General features: G+C 38.0%; 1 protein-coding gene and 1 pseudogene across 1 annotated transcript; one reads left to right on the forward strand and one right to left on the reverse strand.

The window, feature by feature from the left end:
• Positions 1–3,596: 3,596 nt before the first annotated feature.
• LOC136677864 (uncharacterized) lies at positions 3,597–6,962 on the reverse strand (annotated as a pseudogene).
• Positions 6,963–14,220: 7,258 nt separating this feature from the next.
• On the forward strand, positions 14,221–21,469 carry LOC136679133 (transmembrane protein 150A-like). The gene is made up of 8 exons (XM_066657441.1): positions 14,221–14,317; positions 17,251–17,514; positions 17,722–17,769; positions 17,871–17,957; positions 18,111–18,178; positions 18,470–18,597; positions 18,871–19,048; positions 20,095–21,469. The coding sequence occupies exons 2-8, from the start codon at positions 17,450–17,452 to the stop codon at positions 20,391–20,393; spliced, it is 873 nt and encodes a 290-aa protein (XP_066513538.1). The 5' UTR covers positions 14,221–14,317; positions 17,251–17,449; the 3' UTR covers positions 20,394–21,469.
• The last annotated feature ends 1,811 nt before the right edge of the window (positions 21,470–23,280 follow it).

A 23,280-nucleotide genomic window follows, 5' to 3' on the forward strand; every position in this document is an offset into this window, starting at 1 on the left:
AATGAAAGTGTTGCCATACAAGCACTATACCGAATACAGGGATGACCACTATGTAAATAATAGTGAGAATCAGACAGATAATGTAACCAACACCTGTAATTAGAAAAAACACAATACTTCTTTCATTAAAATGTACACTGGATCATATTTTAAATGCATTATATATATATAGGATGTCTGAAACTAAATTGTATGAGCAGAATAGGTTCAGTAGAACTAAGTTCTAATCTTAAACCAGTTTATCAGGAAATGAACTCATGTTTTACCTCTGCGGGTGGAGCTTCTTTTGCAAGTACTTGGGATGCAGTATCTGAAATTTATTACAGAATTAAAATTCACTTATTAAATTCTGCAAAACTTTAACATATTTGGCAGCAATACTGTAGGAAGGTATGGATATTACAATGCAGTTCTTTAATACTGAGGACTTATGTCATTTTTGCCCAAACTAACACTATCAAACAAAAAATATAATTTAATTGTAATCGTGATTAATTGCCTGTGTTTTATTTGATAAATTTACATCAACTGGAGGTTTCCAAACAGGTTTCAGTGTCACTGCAGGACTGAGAAATATCCACCAACCAAAACTATCCAACAACATCCCATGAGCACTGCTAAAGTATAACCAACACAAATTGTGCAGCAACAGAGTATTTGTGTCTAACAGATTAGACAAGGAGTGGACACAACTCTAGCAGCACTGCTATGTCTGATCTTCTTGTAACAGCACAGAGTGGACTATATTCTGTAATTGTAAAACTACACATTACATCTAAGTGGATAATTTGAACTGATAAATTATAAATTATATATATATATATATATATATATATATCATTGTTGTTGCTTTTGTTTGAACTGCACTGAAAATACATTAATCAATATTAACCACATAAGCTTACCTAATGGAAGTCCAAACGGTTGTACAGATTGAAGGAAAACTCGAGCAAAGTTATAGAGAGGCTCCAGAGATCCAGCTACGCTCTGGACAATTGTGACTGTGGACTGATTGGACTCTGGACTGTTCAGTTGATACTGAGGGTCAGCTTCATCCAGGGGGCAGTCAGTCAGCGCTGCACTCGGCACTGTGAGCAGCCACAGCAAAACCAACACTCTGCCACAGCTTACAGTGAGCGTCTTGACCTGTCCAGTGAGGTCCAGTGCCATCTTACAGCTTCCAGAAAGCATCGTGACAGGTCCAGAGAGGTCCTACCAGGAGAGGACCCTAAATTTAACAGATAGGGTTTCACAGATCTGCTGGCCTCCAAACTATTCACAACATTAAAGGAATTGTTATAGAAAAATTTATCTAATTTATATATAACATGTAATCTATTATTTTAAATAGGAACTGATCCCATCTTGTAACAAACCTGTCCTGAAACAGCACTCACTCACATTTTGTGATGACATGCTTTTGGCTGTGTCATCACTATTTTTTCAGTATGCTGAGTTTAACACTGAAAGGTGTTCTCTACAAATCAATAAAAACATGAAATTTGACCAGGGCCCTCCAAATTGTTGCTTATGTTATATGAATATTTCAGCTTTGTAAATTGTTTTTAATCATAAATTGTATCTGATACTGAAAAAACAAGGAAAGTAGATTGTGTTTTCCCACAATAATTTGCAGAATCGTAAATAATTATAACATAATGACATATGAGTTCTCTGAATTGTACAAAATATTGCAACAAGAATGTTTTTGAAACCATGTAAATACCAAAACATATTTTGATAAAAACTTCATATATGGGGAAAAAAGAATGAAAATATATATGGGAGGAAAAAAATGTTTTCAATTTTCTTAATTATTATTAATTAAATAATCCATCCATCCATCCATCCATTATCTGTAACCGCTTATCCAATTTAGGGTCGCGGGGGGTCCAGAGCCTACCTGGAATCATCGGGCGCAAGGCGGGAATACACCCTGGAGGGGACACCAGTCCTTCACAGGGCAACACAGGCACACACACATTCACTCACACCTACGGACACTTTCGAGTCGCCAATCCACCTGCAACGTGTGTTTTTGGACTGTGGGAGGAAACCGGAGCACCCGGAGGAAACCCACGCGGACACGGGGAGAACACACCAACTCCTCACAGACAGTCACCCGGAGCTGGAATCGAACCCACAACCTCCAGGCCCCTGGAGCTGTGTGACTGCGACACTACCTGTTGGGCCACCGTGCCGCCCAAATTGAATAATCAATATTACATATTAATTATACAACAACATAAAATACAACAAATAACAAAATACAAAGGGCAACTTGTTTGACGACTGAGAAACATTTGTTCTGACATACACTACAGGAGATCCTTTTAAAGTAAATTACACTGCATTAAATACATTGCTTTGGACTACAGTAGTTGTATAAATTGTCAGTAGAAATGCTGTGAATATACTCCATTTGTTTCATTGTTTATTAATTACGATTACGATGTAATAAAGGGTCTAGCCTTACCTTTTCACTATAGAGGAGTTAATGTGTAGTTCTCATGAGTGTTGAAAAGTTTTTGTGTCTAGTGTTCTGCTGAGCGAACACAACAATTAAACCTGTTTTTGCTGCTCATCTAAATGTAGCTGTAGTAATGTAATGACAAGTATGTCTCGCTGCAGCCTGTATGAAGGTGGAGTTGGACATCCAACTCTGCCCACGTCTAACTCCGCCTATATCCAACTACGCCCATATCCAGACTCGCCTTCTAATACTGATGTGTTCAAGAAGCACTGTGTGACACTTGAACACAGACATGTTTAGAGACACTGAGTAGCACATTAAATACAACGTTCAGGTGCTTTTTTGTTTTTCCGCTGAGGGCATCTTTTAAAAAGATGTCAAAGGTACTGCTTATTTTTTACTACTTTGAGGCACTATGCACCCAAGGTTTTTACCAACCTTACACTTGTCTTAGTAATGTGCCAATAAACCTGATTTGATTTAACTTTTGTAATTGTTGTCAATGCTTGGCAGACTATTATTATGAATGACAGGGTGAACGGCGGATACCGTTCAGGATTCATTCAAATATTGTTCTCCATTCAGTTAATATCTTGTCCCAAAAATCATTAATGTTGTTATTTATAATGGTTATTCTCAGCCACAACGGGTGATCTCATTGTATTTAAATGTTATGCCAACTATGACATGATGGATTGTTATGTAGTGTATATAGTGCACAGTTGATTGCAAAACAATAATAAAATCCAATGCTATTAAGTGTACAGTGCCTTGAAAAAATACGCATCCCTGCCTGGTCATGAACATCTTCTCATTTTAAGAACATACAGATTTCCATAGGTGATGCTATTTTTCTGCATAAAATTTATTAAAAGCATATACTATTTTCATATGTATTTAAATGTCTATGTTTTGAGGTTCAGACACATAATTATTCACAAATATTAAGAGGTACCACTTATTTCATAATGCCTAATAATTACTACCTGTGAGTGGTAAGAGATGTCTAGGGGTGATTAGCCAGGTTGTGAAATAAAAGTAAAGAATAAAGATATAATGATGCTAATACCAATATTCCATATTTATATATAGAAACTCACACCCCACACAAACATTGGCTCACTCACACACCCAAATCTTCATAAACTTGTTGGTAGAATGGGCTGCAGAACCCAGGATACATGTCCTCGCTGTAATACCCCTGCAACCACTGGCAAAAGAAACAATCCTCAAAATTCATACACAATACATAAACCTGGTAAGCAGTCTTTATACAGTCTCTCTACAGTACAGGCAGCACTCCAGTCGATACATTGTGTGAAACTATTGTTTCTATTCTGTGCTGTAGAGTTTCCAAGTCACAACAGCTGTATGTGTCAAATTTGAGAATTAATAATCAGATTACCACCTCTTCTTATAAGGAATACAAACATCTTAAAATAAAGTGTACTGAAATACAATAATGCACTTTATACTTACTGTCAAGCCACTGAAAATGTGCTTAGGCCCAGAATGACTGTCTTCCAACAGTGTCCCGGAAGAGGCGACACACCAGTGAAAGCTTTAAAAAAGCTTGATCACCCTCTTCCAGGACAACCTCTAATAGAATCTACTCCAGGACCGGGGCATCTGTTAAAGACATTATAGAAGAGTGCAGATATAAAGATATAAACCTCTAGGGCTTAATGAGTCCAGCAAATAAATCCTGAAATATTTTGGCATCGGGACCTGTGAAGTATACAAGTTGCGATGGAAATATATATCAACCTTCCACAAATTCGAGCCATGGTGATAAGGTGAACCTGGAAATTTCCCATTTCAAGCACTTTACTTACACATATAAGGTGAATAAATTAATATCTCTGGCCAGTAATGTGGTTTTGGGTGAAACAGATCTTTGTAGTTAAGTCTGATTGTTGAATCAAGACCCTAACATGTCATCTCTGTAGCTGCCTGATTTACCTGTTTTAACTTGGGTTAAATTCTTTCATTTTTTATTTTTATATAAATCTTTACCACTGGCACTAACACATGATTTAAAATTACAGGGTTCACAGAAACTCAAATTTTCCTTATTTCAGAACAAATGTTACTTTTAACAAATACTTGGCTAGATCCAGATGCAACATGAAATAATACGTTTCGATAACAACAAAGAAAAGGAGGCAGTCTTTGGATGCTGCATCATCCTATAGGTATTAAATAGAAAAAAAATACATTGTACTTATACTATATTATTGGTATGGTACAATTCTGTTACAGTTATTAAATATATAAGAACTAACTGGTAAAATTTGACATATGCCAGTGCAAGGTGTTACAGTACAAGAAAACAAATTTGCTGTCATCTCAGTGTTATGAATACAGCCAGGACATTCATCTGTTTATTTATATACTAAGTTAAAAGTAATAACATGAATGATATTTCTACTCCTGGACATGCATAACAAGTTGTAGAGCACAAAAAAACACTTACAGGTAGAGCCAGGAATAGGTCTTGTTTGTAAGGTGGATGCCAAGTGGCAGCAACATATGCATCCACTGCATGAACATCCTTTCCCTGAAAACACAAATGTCAATCATATCAAAATGCAAAGCATACAAATGTTCAAAAACAGAAATCTTATATAGTGTGTATATGCATCCTTCTCCCTGGCAATTTGGTAGATCATCTCAAGGCAACAGTTGTCAATCTCTTTAAATGAAAAAAAAAAGAATGCAAACTATAAAACAGGCTAAAAATACATTTAGCAATATATAGGATTGTCATGTCATGGATCTCGTATACTAACCCTTGCTTCTAGCTGTTGCTTTAAACCTAGGGTTAGGAAGTCCCATCTGGATACAGTGGTGCCAAGGGATCCCCAACACCTCAGATTCTGATTTTGTGGGATCCAGCACATTAGCAAGCTAAAAAACTGGCATATTTTAAGGTTAATGATCAAGATCACATGTACATGCCAACACATATTTTGCAACTAAGAGAGATCATGCAGCAAGAAAAAAAAACAACAACAACAACAACAAAATAACAAAATCATACAAAACCACCCCCCATTAAAAACACGCATCTCTGAGTCCTTGGTCACTAATGTGGCACTTATATGGTCCAGATATTGTAGTCCCCAACAGTTATTGTTGCATGCTAAATCACCTGCCATTTATGTGAAACCATTCACAGAATAACAATAAAATTGTGAGTATAAAAACAGTTGGATGTGCAACCAGGCCTACAAAACAGAATATTATGTTTATACCAGTGGATGGCATAGTTACCATGAGCTGATGCTGCTGCTGCCATTAATCTTGTGGGTGGTGTTGTAGTTTCTGTTGCTGTTTTGCCTGGAGCATCAGATTCAGTTGCTCTTTTAGCTTGTGGAACTTCAGCTTGTGCTGTAAGAGTCAATTAGTTGTATTTTTGCATCTCTCATTTCAGCACAACTGTTAAGTAATGTTCCATACAGACATGTAAGATACAGTGCTGACAAATAACTTACAATTAAAACATAAATATGGCACCATACAGTAAAGTTACATACACATACCACTAATTCGTTATAAATCTAGGTGGAATACATACCCAACACTGTCTGACCATTGGAATTTAACTGTATTTCCAGTCCCTTGCCTCTTTTTCATCTTCTCTATGGTTTTTGAATTCCTGTCATTGTTGTAATGATGCAAGATGTTTCGTATCAAAATTATATGAGACGAGGGAGTCATCATGTTAAGGAAATGATTGTTTTTTTCTCATTCCAGAGAACAGCTGTTCAGCACACTGGCTATTGAGCCAACCACGTAATTCTGGGACCAGTTCCAATTTACGCAAGACATCCCTCACATCTTTAGAATTAGCTTCATGGAATCTATCATACAGTGCATAATGCTCAGATGATCCAGTCAAGGGGTGGGCATTTTCATCAGGTACATTCTTGTTGGTGACTAGCCATGGCAGGTTCACTTTTATCTGCCCAGAAGTGGCATGTCTGATGTTTTCATCAGTAGACTCAGGCATCCTACCTCCATGTGGACTGAAGGGTAAGGATTCTGGTTCACGTATATTGGTATGTGTAGCCAACCCTCTAGCAAAATCATACAGTGTAACATTTGGAAAATATATCATTGACAACAAAAGGTCAGCAAAATCTCGTGGGCTCTCAGCCCTTATGTTAAATGTTACAGCATAGACCACAGAACAAGGACAGGTGACCACAGCCCATCCACCTGTTAAAGGAAACCAGACATAACAGAACAACTTTTTTTTCAGTAAAGCAATACACAACACTGAACAAAGACCTGCAAAACAGCTGTTTGTACAAGCTGTTTCTCAGTAACCGAACAACTTACCAGAAGCTCCCCAGATCTGTGAAAACACCTTGTCATAACTTGCTCTGTTCTTCATTTCTTGTTGGAGTCTTTTAACCAAGTCCAAATGCAAGCCCTTACTGTCTACGCCACATTGCTTACAAAGAGAATGCTCAACCTCCATCTATAATAAACATTAGCATAGTTTGTTAGTATGATTCAGTAATACAAATCCATTTCCTTTATTGCACTTTAATGAGAATGCACTTTTTTGGACCAATCCATGGAGCCCAATTATGATAACTGGGGTGGACAACAAATGGATTTGCCTTACTGCCTTTAAATGATGCAAGAAAGTAAAACCAATCCACAGCTGATTGTTTCAGGAGAAACCATCCCCCAGAAATATTCAGCATTCACCTTTCCATCAAAGTTCTCTTGTGGTTCCTCAATGCTGCTTACTAAAGAAAAAAAGATATTAGTATTGCCCCAACAACCTTACCTGAATTAGGCACATGGTGCTTGAAATATTTAGCAAGTTAACAATAAAATGAATGTGCTAACTTACCAGGCATACTAAATACACCCTTCTTATGAAGATCCATCACAACAGACACTGGATTATAACCACATGATACACATGAATATATGTAAGTGAGATCTGAGAGTGCTTCAAAACGTAGGTAAGCCTGCAGGATCCTTTGTTTGGATGGATAGGTTTTACCAGAGGTTTTCTCCCACACTTCAATGGCACTACCTACAGTTTGGTGAGTCTGCAAAGTGTCATATGATTAATAAAGCAAAACATGGCTCATACCTGGAGAGGGTTGTGTAGGAAATGGCACATGTACATAGAAAGAAGTGAGTGGTCGTCAAAATTGTGCACACCATCAGACCATTCCTGGTATGGATATACCATGCCACACCTGTAGCAATATTTGCTGTACATAGAAACTCCTAATAACAACAAGTGAGAGTAAAAAATTATACCTTTATGTATCACTGTTATAGTATGACATGCTTACATGCATTGCAAAATTCTAAAACCTTTTTTTAATATTGCCTTCTTTATAAGAATACAAGTGTGAATAACTGATAAATGCCATTAGGCTGCTATTATTAGACGGATGCACAAAATCTTACAGTACAATTATGAAATGTTAATATAATAATAAACAATTAAAAAGAGAACTTGCCTTCAATAACATCAGTGATGTTCAAGATTTTGGCCTTTGATGTAATAAGCACTTTCTTTTTGCCATGACAATGCCATGAAATGTTTTTGAATCATATGTAACAAGCACTCTGCCAAGTCTGCTATAATAGGAGATGTTTGACTCATAAACAGAAATGTATTTTTTGTAGGGAGGTCCACACACAGTTACCAGAGAGAACAAAGGGGCTCCTGCATCATTTGCCTCTCTCTGGCGTGCCAATCGTCTTTCCTTTTTGTCCTCCCCAAACCATTTGTCTTGTACCATTACATTTAAAACATCCTCTGTGAGTGAGGGTGTGTCCAGTTTGGATGGCAGGCAGTATGTTAGGAACTAAATGTGGTGGCAGTCAAACAGACGTAGGTTTGATCTCTCTGCAAACTCTGCATTAATCCTGCAGATGTTCAGCTCACATTTAGTGTTTTTGGTCAGGACACCATGTCTTTTTAATTGCATGTATTGGTGTGCAAGGTGCTAAGAAAGATTTTGCCACTGCAAATACTCCATTTGTGTAATCAACACAATGTGCTTTGGGGTGTTTCTGTGCTGTATTGTCCATTTTTATGGGGGTATGTTGTCTTAGGAGGTGCAGCTATAGATAAAAACTTGAAGGGTCAAGAGTGGCCTGAACGTGGGTTGGATGCTGAAAAAAATAAAACATAAAAGGAGATTACAATTTATCTGTGATATACATGTTCATTTTAACTACGTGGGTCGCGATACAATATTGTTACTTGTTACTTACACGGAGGCAATATTATCAGCAAGTTTTTTTGTGTGAAATTAAGTAACTCTATTACTTATTTTGGCTAGACAGACGGCCTACCACATAAATCAACCACATACGACATGCGTGCCGCAGTTTAATATTTGTGTATTAATCTACGACCCTACTAGTATATACTGAAATAACGTATTTATAACGTGTTCATGTATCTAGCAAAAACACTGACAACAACGAGCTTTGTAATTATACTTACAAACTAAATGTTTTTTACTTACCAACATAACGTCACACAGCTCCAGGTTGTTCGAGTCCCAGTCCGGGTGACTGTGTGTGAGGAGTTTGGTGTGTTCTCCCCCTGTGTCTGCGTGGGTTTCCTCCAGGAGTTCCGTTTTCCTTCCACAGTCCAAAAACACACGTTGGTAGGTGGATTGGCGACTCCAAAGTGTCCGTAGGTGTGAGTGAGTGTGTGTGTCGCCCTGTGAAGGACTGGCGCCCCCTCCAAGGTGTATTCCTGCCTTGCACCCAATGATTCCAGGTAGGCTCTGGACCCACCGTGACCCTGAACTGGATAAGCGGTTACAGATAATGAATGAATGAATGACATAACGTGCGCCGTTACTTTTTCCGTTAAAAAAATTCTGTTTGAGAATTTTTCGGGCATGAGCGTGAGCTGTGTTCTGCACACTGGAGAGGATTGTGAAACAAAACCCATTCAAAAATATGGGGGAGATTCACAAAGACTGGACTGCAGCTGGAGTCAGTGCTTCAAGAACCACCACCACACAGACAAATGTAAGACATGGGTTTCAGCTGTCGCATTCCTTGTGTCAAGCCACTCTTGAACAAGAGACAGCTTCAGAAGCATTTTTCTTCCAAAAAGGACGGGACTGCTGCTGAGTGGTCCAAAGTTATGTTCTCTGATGAAAGTAAATTTTGCATTTCCTTTGGAAATGAAGGACCCAGAGTCTGGAGGAAGAGAGGAGAGACACAGAATCCACGTTGCTTGAGGTCCAGTGTTAAGTTTCACAGTCAGTGAGGGTTTGGGTGCCATGTCCTCTGCTGGTGTTGATCCACTGTGATTTCTGAGGTCCAGGGTCAACGCAGCCATCTATCAGGATGTTTTAGAGCATTTCATGCTTCCTGCTGCTGACCAACTTTATGGAACCTGCACACAGTGCCAAAGCCACCAGTACCTGGTTTAAGGACCATGGTATCACTGTTCTTAATTGGCCAGCAAACTCGCCTGACCTTAACCCCATAGAAAATCTATGGGGTATTGTGAAGAGGAAGATGCCCAGGCCCAACAATGCAGAAGAGCTGAAAGCCACTATCAGAGCAACCTGGGCTCTCATAACACCTGAGCAGTGCCACAGACTGATCAACTAAATGCCACTCCGCATTGCTGCAGTAATTCAGGCAAAAGGAGCCCCAACTAAGTATTGAGTGCTGTACATGTTCATACTTTTCATGTTCGTACATTTCAGTTGACCAGTGTTTCTAAAAATCCTTTTTTGTATTGGTCTTAAATAATATTCAAATATTCTGCGATTGAATATGGGGGGATTTCATTAGTTGTCAGTTAAAAAAAAAGAAATAAACACTTCAAATATATCACTCTGTGTGTAATGAATGAGTATAATATACAAGTTTCACTTTTTGAATGGAATTACTGAAATAAATCAACTTTTTCATGATATTCTAATTTTATGACCAGCACCTGTATGACATGATGCTAAGATTAATTCCTCATGGCCAAGCTGAAAAACCTCCAGCCCACATATTTCTAAAAACTGGTCAGTTTGCTTATTTAACTGTGACCCACACAGTAATTTCACCAGTTAAATCAACACTATAAGTATTAAATTAACACTGTTAGTGTAATAATTTAACATTCTCAGCGTCTCAGTCATAATATTATATATATAAATAATATTATATTTTATTATATTTTTTAAAGGTATAAATTGCTGCTGTGAGGTAACCTTATGATATAGGGATCTAAAATCTGTTGTAGTCTACAGAGACATGTCTAGCCAACATACTACAACCTTTAGTTTCTTTAAATATATCTTTATTAAATTTTTATTATTGTTTTAAAGTAACAAATAGCTACTGTGAGCCATCCGTGTAACATACAGATTTAAAATCAGTTGTAGTCTACAGAGACACATGTGGCCAACATACTATGACCTTTGGTTTCTTAAAATATGTCATCATTAAGTTTTTAGAACATTTTTAAAGTTACAAATCACTACTGTGAGGTATCCTTATGATATATGGATCTAAAATCAGGTGTAGTCTACAGAGACATGTCTGACTAACTTACTACAACCTTTAGTTTTTTAAAATATGTCTTCGTTAAATTTTTTAAAGTCCAAATAGCTACATTGAGACATCCGTATGACATATGGATCTAAAACTGTTTGTAGTCTACAGAGAGATGTCTAGCCAACATACTCCAACTTTTACTTTAGTAAAATATGTTTCTGTTAAATTTTAATTAAGTTTCAGTTAAACGAATCACTGCTGTAATAGATCCATATGATATGCAGATCTGAAATCACTTGTAAAGTACAGAGACACATCTGAAGAAACAGTACAACCTTCGGTGTGTTAAAGTACTGAAATGTGTTTTAAAGAAAGTTCTTAATGTAAGAAATTGCTATTGTGAAACATTAGTATAGCATACAGATCCTAAATCAGTTGTAGTGTACAGCATCATATCTGGCAAGCCAACTACAACTCAATTTCAGCACTTCATGATTTACTCATTCATGTTTCAGGTTTAACAAGCTACATTTATGCAATTTCACACCAACTCACAACCTTTAAAGGCATGTAAATATTTTAAATTTCTTCAATTCTGTCTCTTCTGTGCACAGTTATTTGTAGTGTTAACTGTAGGCCTATGGTTACTTTGAAAAAATGAAAGGACAAAATGGACTGTGTATGATGGTTATTGAGCTTGAATCAAGTCAAGTCAAATTTACTGCATTTTCCTCTCGGCTCCACAGGACTTTGGAATTAAACCAAAACAGAATAAATAACCCCATGTGAACAAGCCAAAGGCGACAGTGGCAAGGAAAAACTCCCTTGACGCTGGAGGAAGAAACCTTGGGAGGAAGCAAGACACAAAATGGGGAACAGGGGCAGAGGGACGCCATTGAGGTGAGGTAAGGTGGGGGAGTGTGCGCGACACGCTTTCACCTGGGGTGCATGGTGCACTACTGGCAGAGCGGAGCAATGGGTTTACATCTCGTGGCTCAGGATTTTTTGTAGGGCCTTTGTCAGTTAGAGGCTCGTAGAATTGTTCTAATTTTCTCCCCTACAGGTGTCCCTGCCGGGGGACCATCCTCCTCTGGTTAAACCACTTTATAGCAGTTTTAGCATTTCGTTCTGTTTTAGGTTTGTATTCCATCTTCTCGCTCTCCTAGGGTGGGGGAGTGTGCGTGACACGCTTTCACCTGGGGCGCACTACTAGCCGAGTGGAGCAATGGGTTTGCATCTGCCATTGCATTCTGTTGCTCTTCTCTTTCTTTCTGGCAGATGTTACTGGGGCCCTCATTTGCTTGACCCTGGTTCAGTTTCTGCATCTTTTGGAGCCTATCATTGTCCTCCTTCATATGCCAGATCTCTGTCATTAGTCGGATGTTCTCCATTTGTACTTTGCAAAGTTCCAGAAATAACTTCACCTCGTCCTTGTGAATTAAATAAGGAAGTTCAAATATATATTCATGTGATTTCTGTGTTGAATTGATTCCCTATGTGCTTGCACAACATCACATCTAAGTAGTTGGAAAGAGACTGATGGGTGACAGGGAGAGAGGGAAGAGCAGGGAGGGAGAGCATGTGTCTCCCTCCTTCCTCTGCAACAGGTCAGGTGTAAGTTTGTCTGCTACCTGCACAATATAATTCTTACCATGCTTTTTTTCTGTTGTAATTTTTGAATGCTTTTTCACTTAGTGTGTTTGCATCAGAGTAGATGACATACTGCAAAAGTTGTTACAGTGCACTGTGACACAGATCAATTAAACCCTGCAAGCTGATAAAATAGGATTAGGTTAAATACTGATCATTCCACAGCACCTTGTTATTACATTGTCTCAGACTTATATTTCCTATTGCTATAACCCCACCCCTCCTCCACATTTTCAATCATACTGTTCATTTCATAAACTTCACGTACAACTGGAAATTGCCATTGTGATAGCTGGAGGCTGTGTGGAGGAGTGATGAACAGAGATGAAGTGGTGGACTGGTTCCATGTAAAAATAGCAATAGCAACAATAGCATTTCTCTTGTAAATCTGATCTTAAATATCAACCAGTTCAGTAATATCAATTACAAAATGTAAAATTTAGGTGAATTACTTTGAGTAATATTCACACTAATAAATAGAGAGTATGCCTCTCATTGCTATTACTGTAAGGACTGAAGGACTGAGTTTTTAGCACAGAATTAACAGATTCATGAAATATAGCCATGTGGGCCCCATGATAGTGACATAATGACACTGAGCACATTCTAATTCATTATCAAATATATCTGTTTTTAAAATAAAGTAATAAAATACAAAAAATAATGTTGGTAACAGGACAGGATTTGGAGATGTACCATCTAATTCACAGTTACAGAATAATCAAATATACAAAATAGAAAAACCTTAATTTTGCCTTCAGAAAATCCAAAAATTCCTGTTGAACGTGAGCTGTGAAATTTTCAATGTAATATGTTAGGTTAACAGGACTGAGTGAATACCTGGGGACAGAGCTTAAATATATATGGAAAAAAATATGTTTTATATGTATATAGCATAGATGGGATATAGTCACACATTCATTGTCTGTTACCGCTTATCCAATTCAAGGATAAGTTGGGTCCTACCCGGAATCACTGAGTGCAAGGTGGGAGCACACCATGGAGGGAGTGCCAATCCTTCACAGGGCGACACACGCTCACACATTCACACCTATGGACACTTTTGAGTTGCCAGTCCACCTACCAACGTGTGTTTGTGGACTGTGGGAGGAAACCCACTTGAACTCACCATCTCCAGGTCACTACCTGCTGCACCACCGTGCCGCCCATTATAGTGACACAATAAAACATATGTCTGAAGGGCATTAATCATTATATTTCATAGTAAATTGTTAGATGGATATATCCATTTGATAATAGTACACTGTTTAGGGAATATTACAAATATACACATATACATATTTACTACAAATATATAATCGTTGTACTGTTCATTAAATGAATATACATTTTCCTGCAATTTTTCATTATTCAAATGAAAATAAAATGTAATTTTATGAGGTTTATCCGTGGAAAAGGACAATTTTCAAGAGGATTAAACTTTTTCTTCAACACTGGAACCAAGACTTAACGAAATCCTACGACATCGCAGATGAATTGTGGTTAATGTAGTTCTTCTCGTTGTCCAATGAAATCAAACTTAACGGTGATGGTTGCTCTAGAAAACTACAATTATCGCGAGGAAATGAGCTCGGATGGAGCTAACGTTAGCCCGCTACTATAAAGCGGCACCGACAAGGTTATTTTAGGGGGGTAGTCACGAAAATAGCGGAATAAAAGGTATGTTTGGAAAACGGACATTTTATACATGTTTATCAGTCTTTTTTCGTTTGTATAGAAGTTCTGAATTTGCTGTATTTCGTGAGTTTTTTCTGCGTTTGCATAGCATAACTTGATACTCATGTAGCATTAGCTTCTATCTTACTCAATACGAACTGAGGGTTTTTAAGGGAAAACTCCAAAAACTTAACATTTTCTTGTTATGCACTTAATTTTAAACCAGAAAACACTAAACAGAGTGTTAATAATCACTGAACGTGCTATAAATAGCTATTAGTAACACGTAAAATAGTAAAATAATAAGCAAGAAAGGCCCATGCAATTTAAGCTTTAACTAATAGTTTAACGTAGAATGTTTAAATTATGATATTTTAACGTTTAAGGTTAACGTTATTTAAATAGGACAGTCATTTGTACTTCAGTAGCACAAGACAACAAGTGTCTTCCAAAGCATTTATTTTCAATAAAGCAAATCAGTTTGAATCCAGAGTGAATGAAAATAGTTTTCAACAAATCACGAAAATAATAATTAAATCTAAATAAAATTGGGACAATGCATAAAGCAGTGGGTATTCAATACTCTTTAATCTTTAGAGAATTAATAAAAACTCAGTGTGTCAATATACTTCTTATTAACTTTACTGTCTGTTTGATTAGCTTTGTTTACAAAAGATGGGACATGAGCATGTGTAAGCAACGTGTCCCATTACCTTTCCTTTGAACAACCCTTAATACTAGTTAAGGGACTGAAGACACTAATGTATTTTAAAAGTAAAATCTTTGCCATTCTCTTGGTATAAATGTCTAGCTCTTCTGCCACATGGTCTTTGTTGTCAAATGCTTCTCTTAATAATGCAACAGATACTTAACAGGAGATAGACCAGGCTAGCATTGAAATGGCCACGCTGTTGTAACACAAGCTGTATGTGACTTGGAGTAAACACGGATGCTCTTGAAAAAGATGTCATCTGGAAAGCAGCATATTTTGACTCAAAATGTGTAATATTTTATTGTTAATGTTGACTTAAACGCTGTGCAAATTCCACATGCCGTAGGATTCTAATCCAGAGCATTTTCATGAAAGATATGAAAGGTGTGTTTAAACCACAACACTGTGTTTTTTACTGTGCATCAGCCTGTGCTAAAGCTTGCCTTTTCTGGACAATGTTGATATGGCTTTTGCTGTGCATAGTAGGCTTAACTTGCATTTTTTCGGTACCTCTATCAGTCACAGTCATTGGGAAATTACAAGTTCAGTGTCACATCCTGTATAGCCACTGTAACTTGCACACTGTACACAACCATATTTTTTATTTCTTTATTTATTTTTGTGTATTGTCAACTCAGTTTATGTTCAGAAAGGTATAACTAAAGCCCATTTTTTGGGGGGTTCTAGTGTAGTTTGTTTGACCAAAAATGAAATGTGTGAATGATTTATAAATGGTAGAGCAGGCATCACACTGAACACAATTTCTCTACCAGTTAAGATGATAATAACAGGCGAGACCTGGAAGACATTAAAACTGCCATATGACTACTACAGGTACAATACTGTGAATCTATCAACTGCCAAATACCCACATAACTTGCATTAGCTTTGAAGACTTGAATGTTCTGTGATCATGGGAATTTAGGGAAGGATTAGTATTTGAATACACTTCATAGTCCCTTTTACACTGTAAAAAAAAAAAATACATTTCTTGCCTGGCAAGACTGTAGTTAAAAAACAAATGTCTCAGAGCTACAAAACATCAACAATAATTGTCCTTTGGAAAAGACAGGATATTATATAAGCATCAGATTCTTATAATGACTGATGTGTGTGTCTGTTTATGTCTGTTACATTGTGTGAAAACCCCTGTGAGTGCCATAGCAAAATTATTTCATGATGTTTCATATACAACAATAAATAAGAATTTGATAAGCCGTTTCAGTGCTCCCTACTAGAAATGTTTTCAAAACAACTCTTATAATACTTTCCAGGAACTGTGAAAAATTTACTAAATTGAACAGCTTCAGCTTCAGTTGCAGGTATTCACAAAGATAGATAGATTGTACTGAAATTATTAAAATATAGACACTGCTGCGTTTTAATTTTACAATAGCATAAATTTAAATAGGGTCGCACAGTGGCGCAGCAGGTAGTGTTGCAGTCACACAGCTCCATGGACCTGGGGTTGTGGGTCCAAGTATGTGAGGAGTTTGGTGTGTCCACATGGGTTTCCTCTGTGTGCTCCGGTTTCCTCCCACGGTCCAAAAACACATGTCGGTAGGTGGATTGGTGACTCAAAAGGTGTCCATAGGTGTGAATGTGTGTCACCCTGTGAAGGATTGGTGCCAAATCCAGGGTGTGTTCCTGCCTTGTGCCCAGTGATTCCGGGTAGGCTCAAAACCCACTGCGACCCTGAACCCGATAAGCGGTTTCAGACAATGAATGAATGAAGTTAAATATTCCAGTCATTAATTTCTCAGTTTATGCAATAATTCTATTTACACTTACTAACTTGGTTGATGAAAACACACTAAATTTACATTGATGTAAACATACGCCAGTGACTGTAGCACCTGAATGTCAAAACAAGCAAATCCACTGAAGATAGTGGTAGGTAGTAGAAGGTGGTGACTGGGGACTGTCCCAGAGAAAGTGTCAAGAGTGTCTAGAAAAGCACCATATAAGAGTAGCTATAATCCGTTCATGTGGTTGTGAAGAAAAAACGTTTTGAAAAAAAGAACAAAATTGGCTTTAATAACGTCAGAGTGGAAACAGAAATTGTTGAAATACGATAATGATATTTTTCAAACTGTATTGCTGTACTGTAGTGTGTGCATAGTTGGTCCTGTCTGGCCAGCTTCAAACACCAAACTCTCATATATTGTCTCTCTCCTATTTAATGAGGTCAGATACTGAGGATTCTTTTATCAAATACTTTCAGGTTCTACACCACCAGTGCCTGAGCTTGGTGGGGATCAGGAAGTGCCGTGACATCCCCGTCCTCCTCTCATGTCCCTCCCCTGTGTGTCCCAGCCCATCACTGTCCCCTTGTCATTCCCGAGTCCGTCTCTGTCTGTGTCCCCTTACTCCGCTCTTTGTCTTCCTCCCCCTCATGCTCAGGATATCGCAACTCCAACTCAATGACCGCCTGGATCGTCCTACCTGTCAGCCTGGCCGCCTTCTCCATCACCGGAATATGGATAGTGTGAGTAGTGATGGACAATACAATGCTTTATTTTCTGGTGATGTCATAATACATATTACTAAATATATCATGAGTAAAATCATACTTCTAGAACTAAGGTCCACAATCACAAGGTAGCTACCACTACCAGACTGTGGGTCAATTGATTCTGGGCCAACTACTGTTTTAACCGTTCTATAGAAATAAGAGTAAAATTTGTTTCCACAGATACGCCATGGCTGTGATGAACCACCACGTGTGTCCCGTGGAAAACTGGTAAAAACATATTTGGTGTGTGTGTCTGTGTGTGTGTGCACGCGTGAGTATTGATGAGAAAGTTTTTCAAACATGCCTTTAATGCATATCATTGTATGCAGGACCTACAATGTGACGTGTTCAGAAGAGACAGCCAAACCTGGCTTCCCTAAAACATGCTGCACCATTCAAGACATCCCACTCATTAGGTAACACACAGACTTTCAGCATATTCATCAAAAAACAAGCAGCACATACATGACACACAGCCACCCTGAAAAAAAATATATTTTTTAGCTCTGTGTCATGTGTGTGTGATTTTAAATATTGTAGGGTTTTTAAATGAAATCTGTCTTTTGCAGTAAATGTGGCTCCTTCCCTCCAGAGAGCTGCCTTTTCAGTCTCATAGGAAACGTAGGAGCCTTCATGGGTAAGTTTCCTGCAAGAATATATGAGAGTGTGTCACTTATCTAAATAGGTATCCTTTTAGTTAAGGGTGGGCAATTGATTTTTGCAATTCAAATATTTGCGTATTTTAATATGAGCTATAGGCCCTCCCCTAGATTTATTTTTTTCCCCAATCCATTCTGTTATCTGGTATAGTATATTCGACTAACTGTATACATCTTCACTCTTATTGTAGTGTCACTTTTATGTAATGGCATATTCTTTTCTTTCTTTCTCTCTCTCTCTCTCTCTCTCTCTCTCTCTCTCTCTCTAGTGGTTATGGTGTGTCTTCTGCGTTATGCTCAGATTATCGAACATAGTCATCACTGTTGGACCAACACCAGTGGCCTGGTGTCCGGCTTCATCAATGCTGTGGGTCTGGTTATGGTGGGAAACTTCCAGGTCAGTGTGTACTGTAATAAAGCCTGAATGTTGATTATATTGACAGGAGCAGTGTACTCAGATACAGGGTGTGCAGTGCAAGGAAATTATTCTGTATTTTACTGCTGATCCTGTTTAATAATTCTGTTACATCTGGAATGTCTTCGAAACGTTATGTAATTTTATGTTCCTTGTTAGACTTGTTGAACCATATCCAAGAGTGCAGCATAAAGTCCTGCTGCTTTTCTGTTGTATTTTTTGGATATCAGCTTATTGTAAATGTTCTGTGTCCAGGTGGACCATGCTAAGACTCTTCACTATGTTGGAGCTGGTGTGGCCTTTCCTGCTGGTCTGTTGTTTGTGTGTCTGCAGTGTGTGTTGACCTACCGAGTGGCCGAGACTGCCCTTGACTACTGGATGGCCCATGTCCGGGTTGCTCTTGCTGCTGGCTCCTTGGTGTCTCTGGTGCTTAGTATCCTTTGAAAACATATTTTAAAACGATAAATGGTAATTTATGGGCAGAGTTTGCTCTATAAAACTAAAAGAGTAAAAAAATAAATACATTATTTGTCTGTAAATTTAAGGGAATAGGATGTCAGACATTTTATTTTATTTGTGTGATCAACAACATTTGAGGTAACGAGAAGCTGTAAATGAATTTTATGTTGAATTATTAATTTAAAGTAATTATGCTGGATATTTATTTTTGTTCATTGGCTGAAATTTTATGCGAACAGTACCTATAATATAGTGTCAAAGGATGCAGCATTAGGAGGAAACTAGAGGAGCAGAGCAGACTCAAATGGGTGGGAGTAGATGGATAATTAACCAGACTCAGCATGAATTAAGTATGAGCTGCTTTCTAAGCATGCAGTCTTCAGAGAGCTGCTGTGGTTGCTTGAATACACACTCACACTCAGGATCACAGCCCTGGCAGCATGCTTTGTGCTACCCTTCATATAAATACACACCAAATATTAATTTGTATACACACACACACACACACACACACACACCTGTAAAGATCTCTTTTGTAAAGACAGTCTGTAGATCCCTGCATGCTATATAATTGTTAAAGAAAATGGATTTCTCTTTTAGTGACAACAATTAATTGATGTTTTTTTACTTTTTTTTTTACGTAAACTAAGGCAGACTCATGGACTGTGTCTCATGGACACAAAAAGCTTACTTAAACATTCAACATTATTTGAAGCAAAAGACTAATGATTTCGGGTCATATGCTAATTGGTGGATTATATGCTCGTGTTAATTGTTAGTCTCAGCTCCAGTGCTGAACTAAATAACAGCAAACTTCAGAACTCATATGTCTTAGAGATACAATTAAGTAATCATATATGGCATCATTTATATATAATATTTGTATAAAGCATGAAAGTACAATATTCTGTTAAGATTATCTAAGAGTAGACTAATTTGTTGGACTGATAATGAAAAATAGACAAATTATACTCTTCATCATCATCACTACTGTTTGCATTCCCTAACTGCTGACCTCAGGTGGCATCTTCTTCATCCATGAAAGCTTTGTCCTTCAGCACGCGGCTGCCATCTGCGAGTGGGTCTTTACCGTGGTCATTCTCGTCTTCTATGGAACCTTCACCTATGAGTTTGGCACTGTCACCAGCGAGACCATGATGGCTGGCCTCCAAAGAAACCTCCAGCACGGCTCTAGCGTCATGCTTGGTGGTGGTTCCAGAGGCCTGGGCGGAGGAGCCTCGAAGGGTCTGAAGTCACCAGGAGGCAGCAGTACCTCAACACACTTGAATTGCACACCAGAGAGCATAGCTATGCTTTAGAACCACACTGACTGCCTGGAGAATGAATGGAAAAAAAACTCCATAGGTGAAAAAGAAGCAGTATTGGAGTTTGTCTGGATTGCATGAGCTGGTCCTGGATTTTGTAATCATTGGTAGTTAATTTGTTATAGGACAAAGTTTCTCAACTCCTATACTGTGGACCCAGTGGTCTGCAGAGTTTATTTTCAATGCTTGGATAATCCAGCAGATGTCAGGAATGGCATTACGTGGCAAATCAGGTAATTCAGTTAACTACCAGTGACTGAAAGAAATCTGGCACCGGAAACTGGATTAAAGGCCCAGGTTAAATTCTGAGTTAGTGGTTACATTATGTATGCTTGTCTGGGGACAAATAATTTTTGGGATGTGATTACAGCATTGACATTGGGTGGAGACCTCTAAAATCAACCACAAATTAATCAAGTCAGTGGTCTCTAATGTCAGAGCGATACAATTGATAGCCCATGCAAAACAATCTAGCTACCAAAACATAATTGTTATTTTACAGAACTGTTTCTTCTCTTAAAAGAGGTCTGATTTTTATAGGATGTAGCCTGATATTTGACTTTATTCTGCTATGCTAGACATTTTGTCAGAAGGCTTGCTGTCAGTCAGGCAATGTTGACAAGTGCACCAGAGTTCCACATTCACAAGGCATTACACTGGTTTCAGAATTTCTCACCTACAATTTTTCTACCCTAATAAGGCTACATTCCTAACAACATTAAGATGAAAATTTAATGTGTGTGTCCCCAGACGTTCTTGTTATGAGAGTATGTCTGGTCCTGTGGTTAAAACGCTCTATGTGTGGTGACATTTGTTGAATTAGGATTAAGAAGGGAAACCACTTAGACTTCAGCTCTCGATACCTGAGCACAACCAAAGGCAAAAACCAGATGGGTCAGCAACCATTCTGTTAATGGAATAGTTTGGCAAACCAACTTTGCACTGCCTTTTCCCCTGTTCTTCAAACGTAATCAGTTAGCCAAACCTACTTGGTGCCTAAAGTTTGATTCTTAGGTTTGCACTGGAGGCTAATTTAGATGAGAAATGAAAACTTACAGGTGCTGCTGATAAAATTATAATATCATGAAAAAGTTGATTTATTTCAGTAATTCCATTCAAAAAGTGAAACTTGTATGTAATACTCATTCATTACACACAGACTGATATATTTCTAGTGTTTATGTCTTTTTATTTGATGATTATAACTGACAACTAATGAAAAACCCCAAATTCAGTATTTCAGAAAATTAGAATATTGTGAAAATGTTCAATATTGAAGACACCTGGTGCCACTCTCTAATCAGCTTATTAACTCAAAACACCTGCAAAGGCCTTTAAATGGTCTCTCAGTCTAGTTCTGTAGGCTAAACAATCATGGGGAAGATTGCTGACTTGACAGTTGTCCAAAAGATGACCATTGACAACACAATCAGGGCAAGACACAAAACTTTATTGCTAAAGAGGCTGGCTGTTCACAGAGCTCTGTGTCCAAGCACATTAATAAAGAGGCGACGGGAAGGAAAATATGTGGTAGAAAAAAAGTGTACAAGCAATAGGGATGACTGCACCCTGAAAAGGATTGTGAAACAACACCCATTCAAAAATGTGGGGGAGATTCACAAAGACTGGACTGCAGCTGGAGTCAGTGCTTCAAGAACCACCACCACACAGACATATGTAAGACATAGGTTTCAGCTGTCGCATTCCTTGTGTCAAGCCACTCAGCTTCAGAAGCATTTTGCTTCCAAGAAGGACGGGACTGCTGCTGAGTAGTCCAAAGTTATGTTCTCTGATGAAAGTAAATTTTGCATTTCCTTTGGAAATGAAGGACCAGAGTCTGGAGGAAGAGAGGAGAGGCACAGAATCCATGTTGCTTGAGGTCCAGTGTAAAGTTTCACAGTCAGTGAGGGTTTGGGGTGCCATGTCCTCTGCTGGTGTTGGTCCACTGTGATTTGCACCCAATGATTCCAGGTAGGCTCTGGACCCACCGCGACCCTGAACTGGATAAGCGGTTACAGATAATGAATGAATGAATGAATATATCAGTCTGTGAGTAATGAATGAGTATAATATACAAGTTTCACTTTTTGGATGGAATTACTGAAATAAATCAACTTTTTCATGATATTCTAATTTTATGACCAGCACCTGTAGCACATCTAGTAGCACTGGGTCGTTTGCTTAAAAACACAATCCAGTTTTGAAAGTGATCACTACTGCTGACTTTAGCTAGCACACCTCTGTCTATTTTTAGAGACAAAAAAATTGCTATTTGACTGTATTGGGGGAAACTTGTGTGAATTTGATTGTACGCTAAACTACTCTTTTAATCCTGCTGTGATTTTTGTTCGCTCCATCAGGTCATTTTCACTTGGTCCAGATTTGACTTCTCCAAGGTTGTAATAGAGAAGTATGATAATTGGGCCAAGTATGTTGCAATTGGTCAAGGGTCAAGTTAACTTGGCTTGGGTTTGTTTTTTGATGCACAGAGTTTCTGTGGTTTGTTTGTTGCTGCCTGATTTGTAGACATCGAGGGAATGGAAAAGGAGAATTTTATGGTTACAGTTTAAGGGGGTGGTTTTAGCTGCTGGATCCTGCTGTTGTGCTCCCCCTCCACCATTTGACAATTAAGTATTTGCACGTTCCACAATGAATGAAATCAAAATGAAGCATTTTTAAGTGCATTTTTATTTTTTTTTTAGATCTACTGAGTGATAATAATAATAATAATATAATAATAATAATAATAATTATTATTATTATTATTACTACTGAGTGATACTCTGAATGTGTGTGGCAAAGGGCCTGTAGTTAAGGATGTTTATTGTACTTGCTTGTAAGAATTGTGCACATGTATGAATTTAGCAAAACATTCTAAGAA

This window comes from Hoplias malabaricus, chromosome Y (genome assembly GCF_029633855.1).
Source record: "Hoplias malabaricus isolate fHopMal1 chromosome Y, fHopMal1.hap1, whole genome shotgun sequence".
NCBI lineage: Eukaryota > Metazoa > Chordata > Actinopteri > Characiformes > Erythrinidae > Hoplias > Hoplias malabaricus.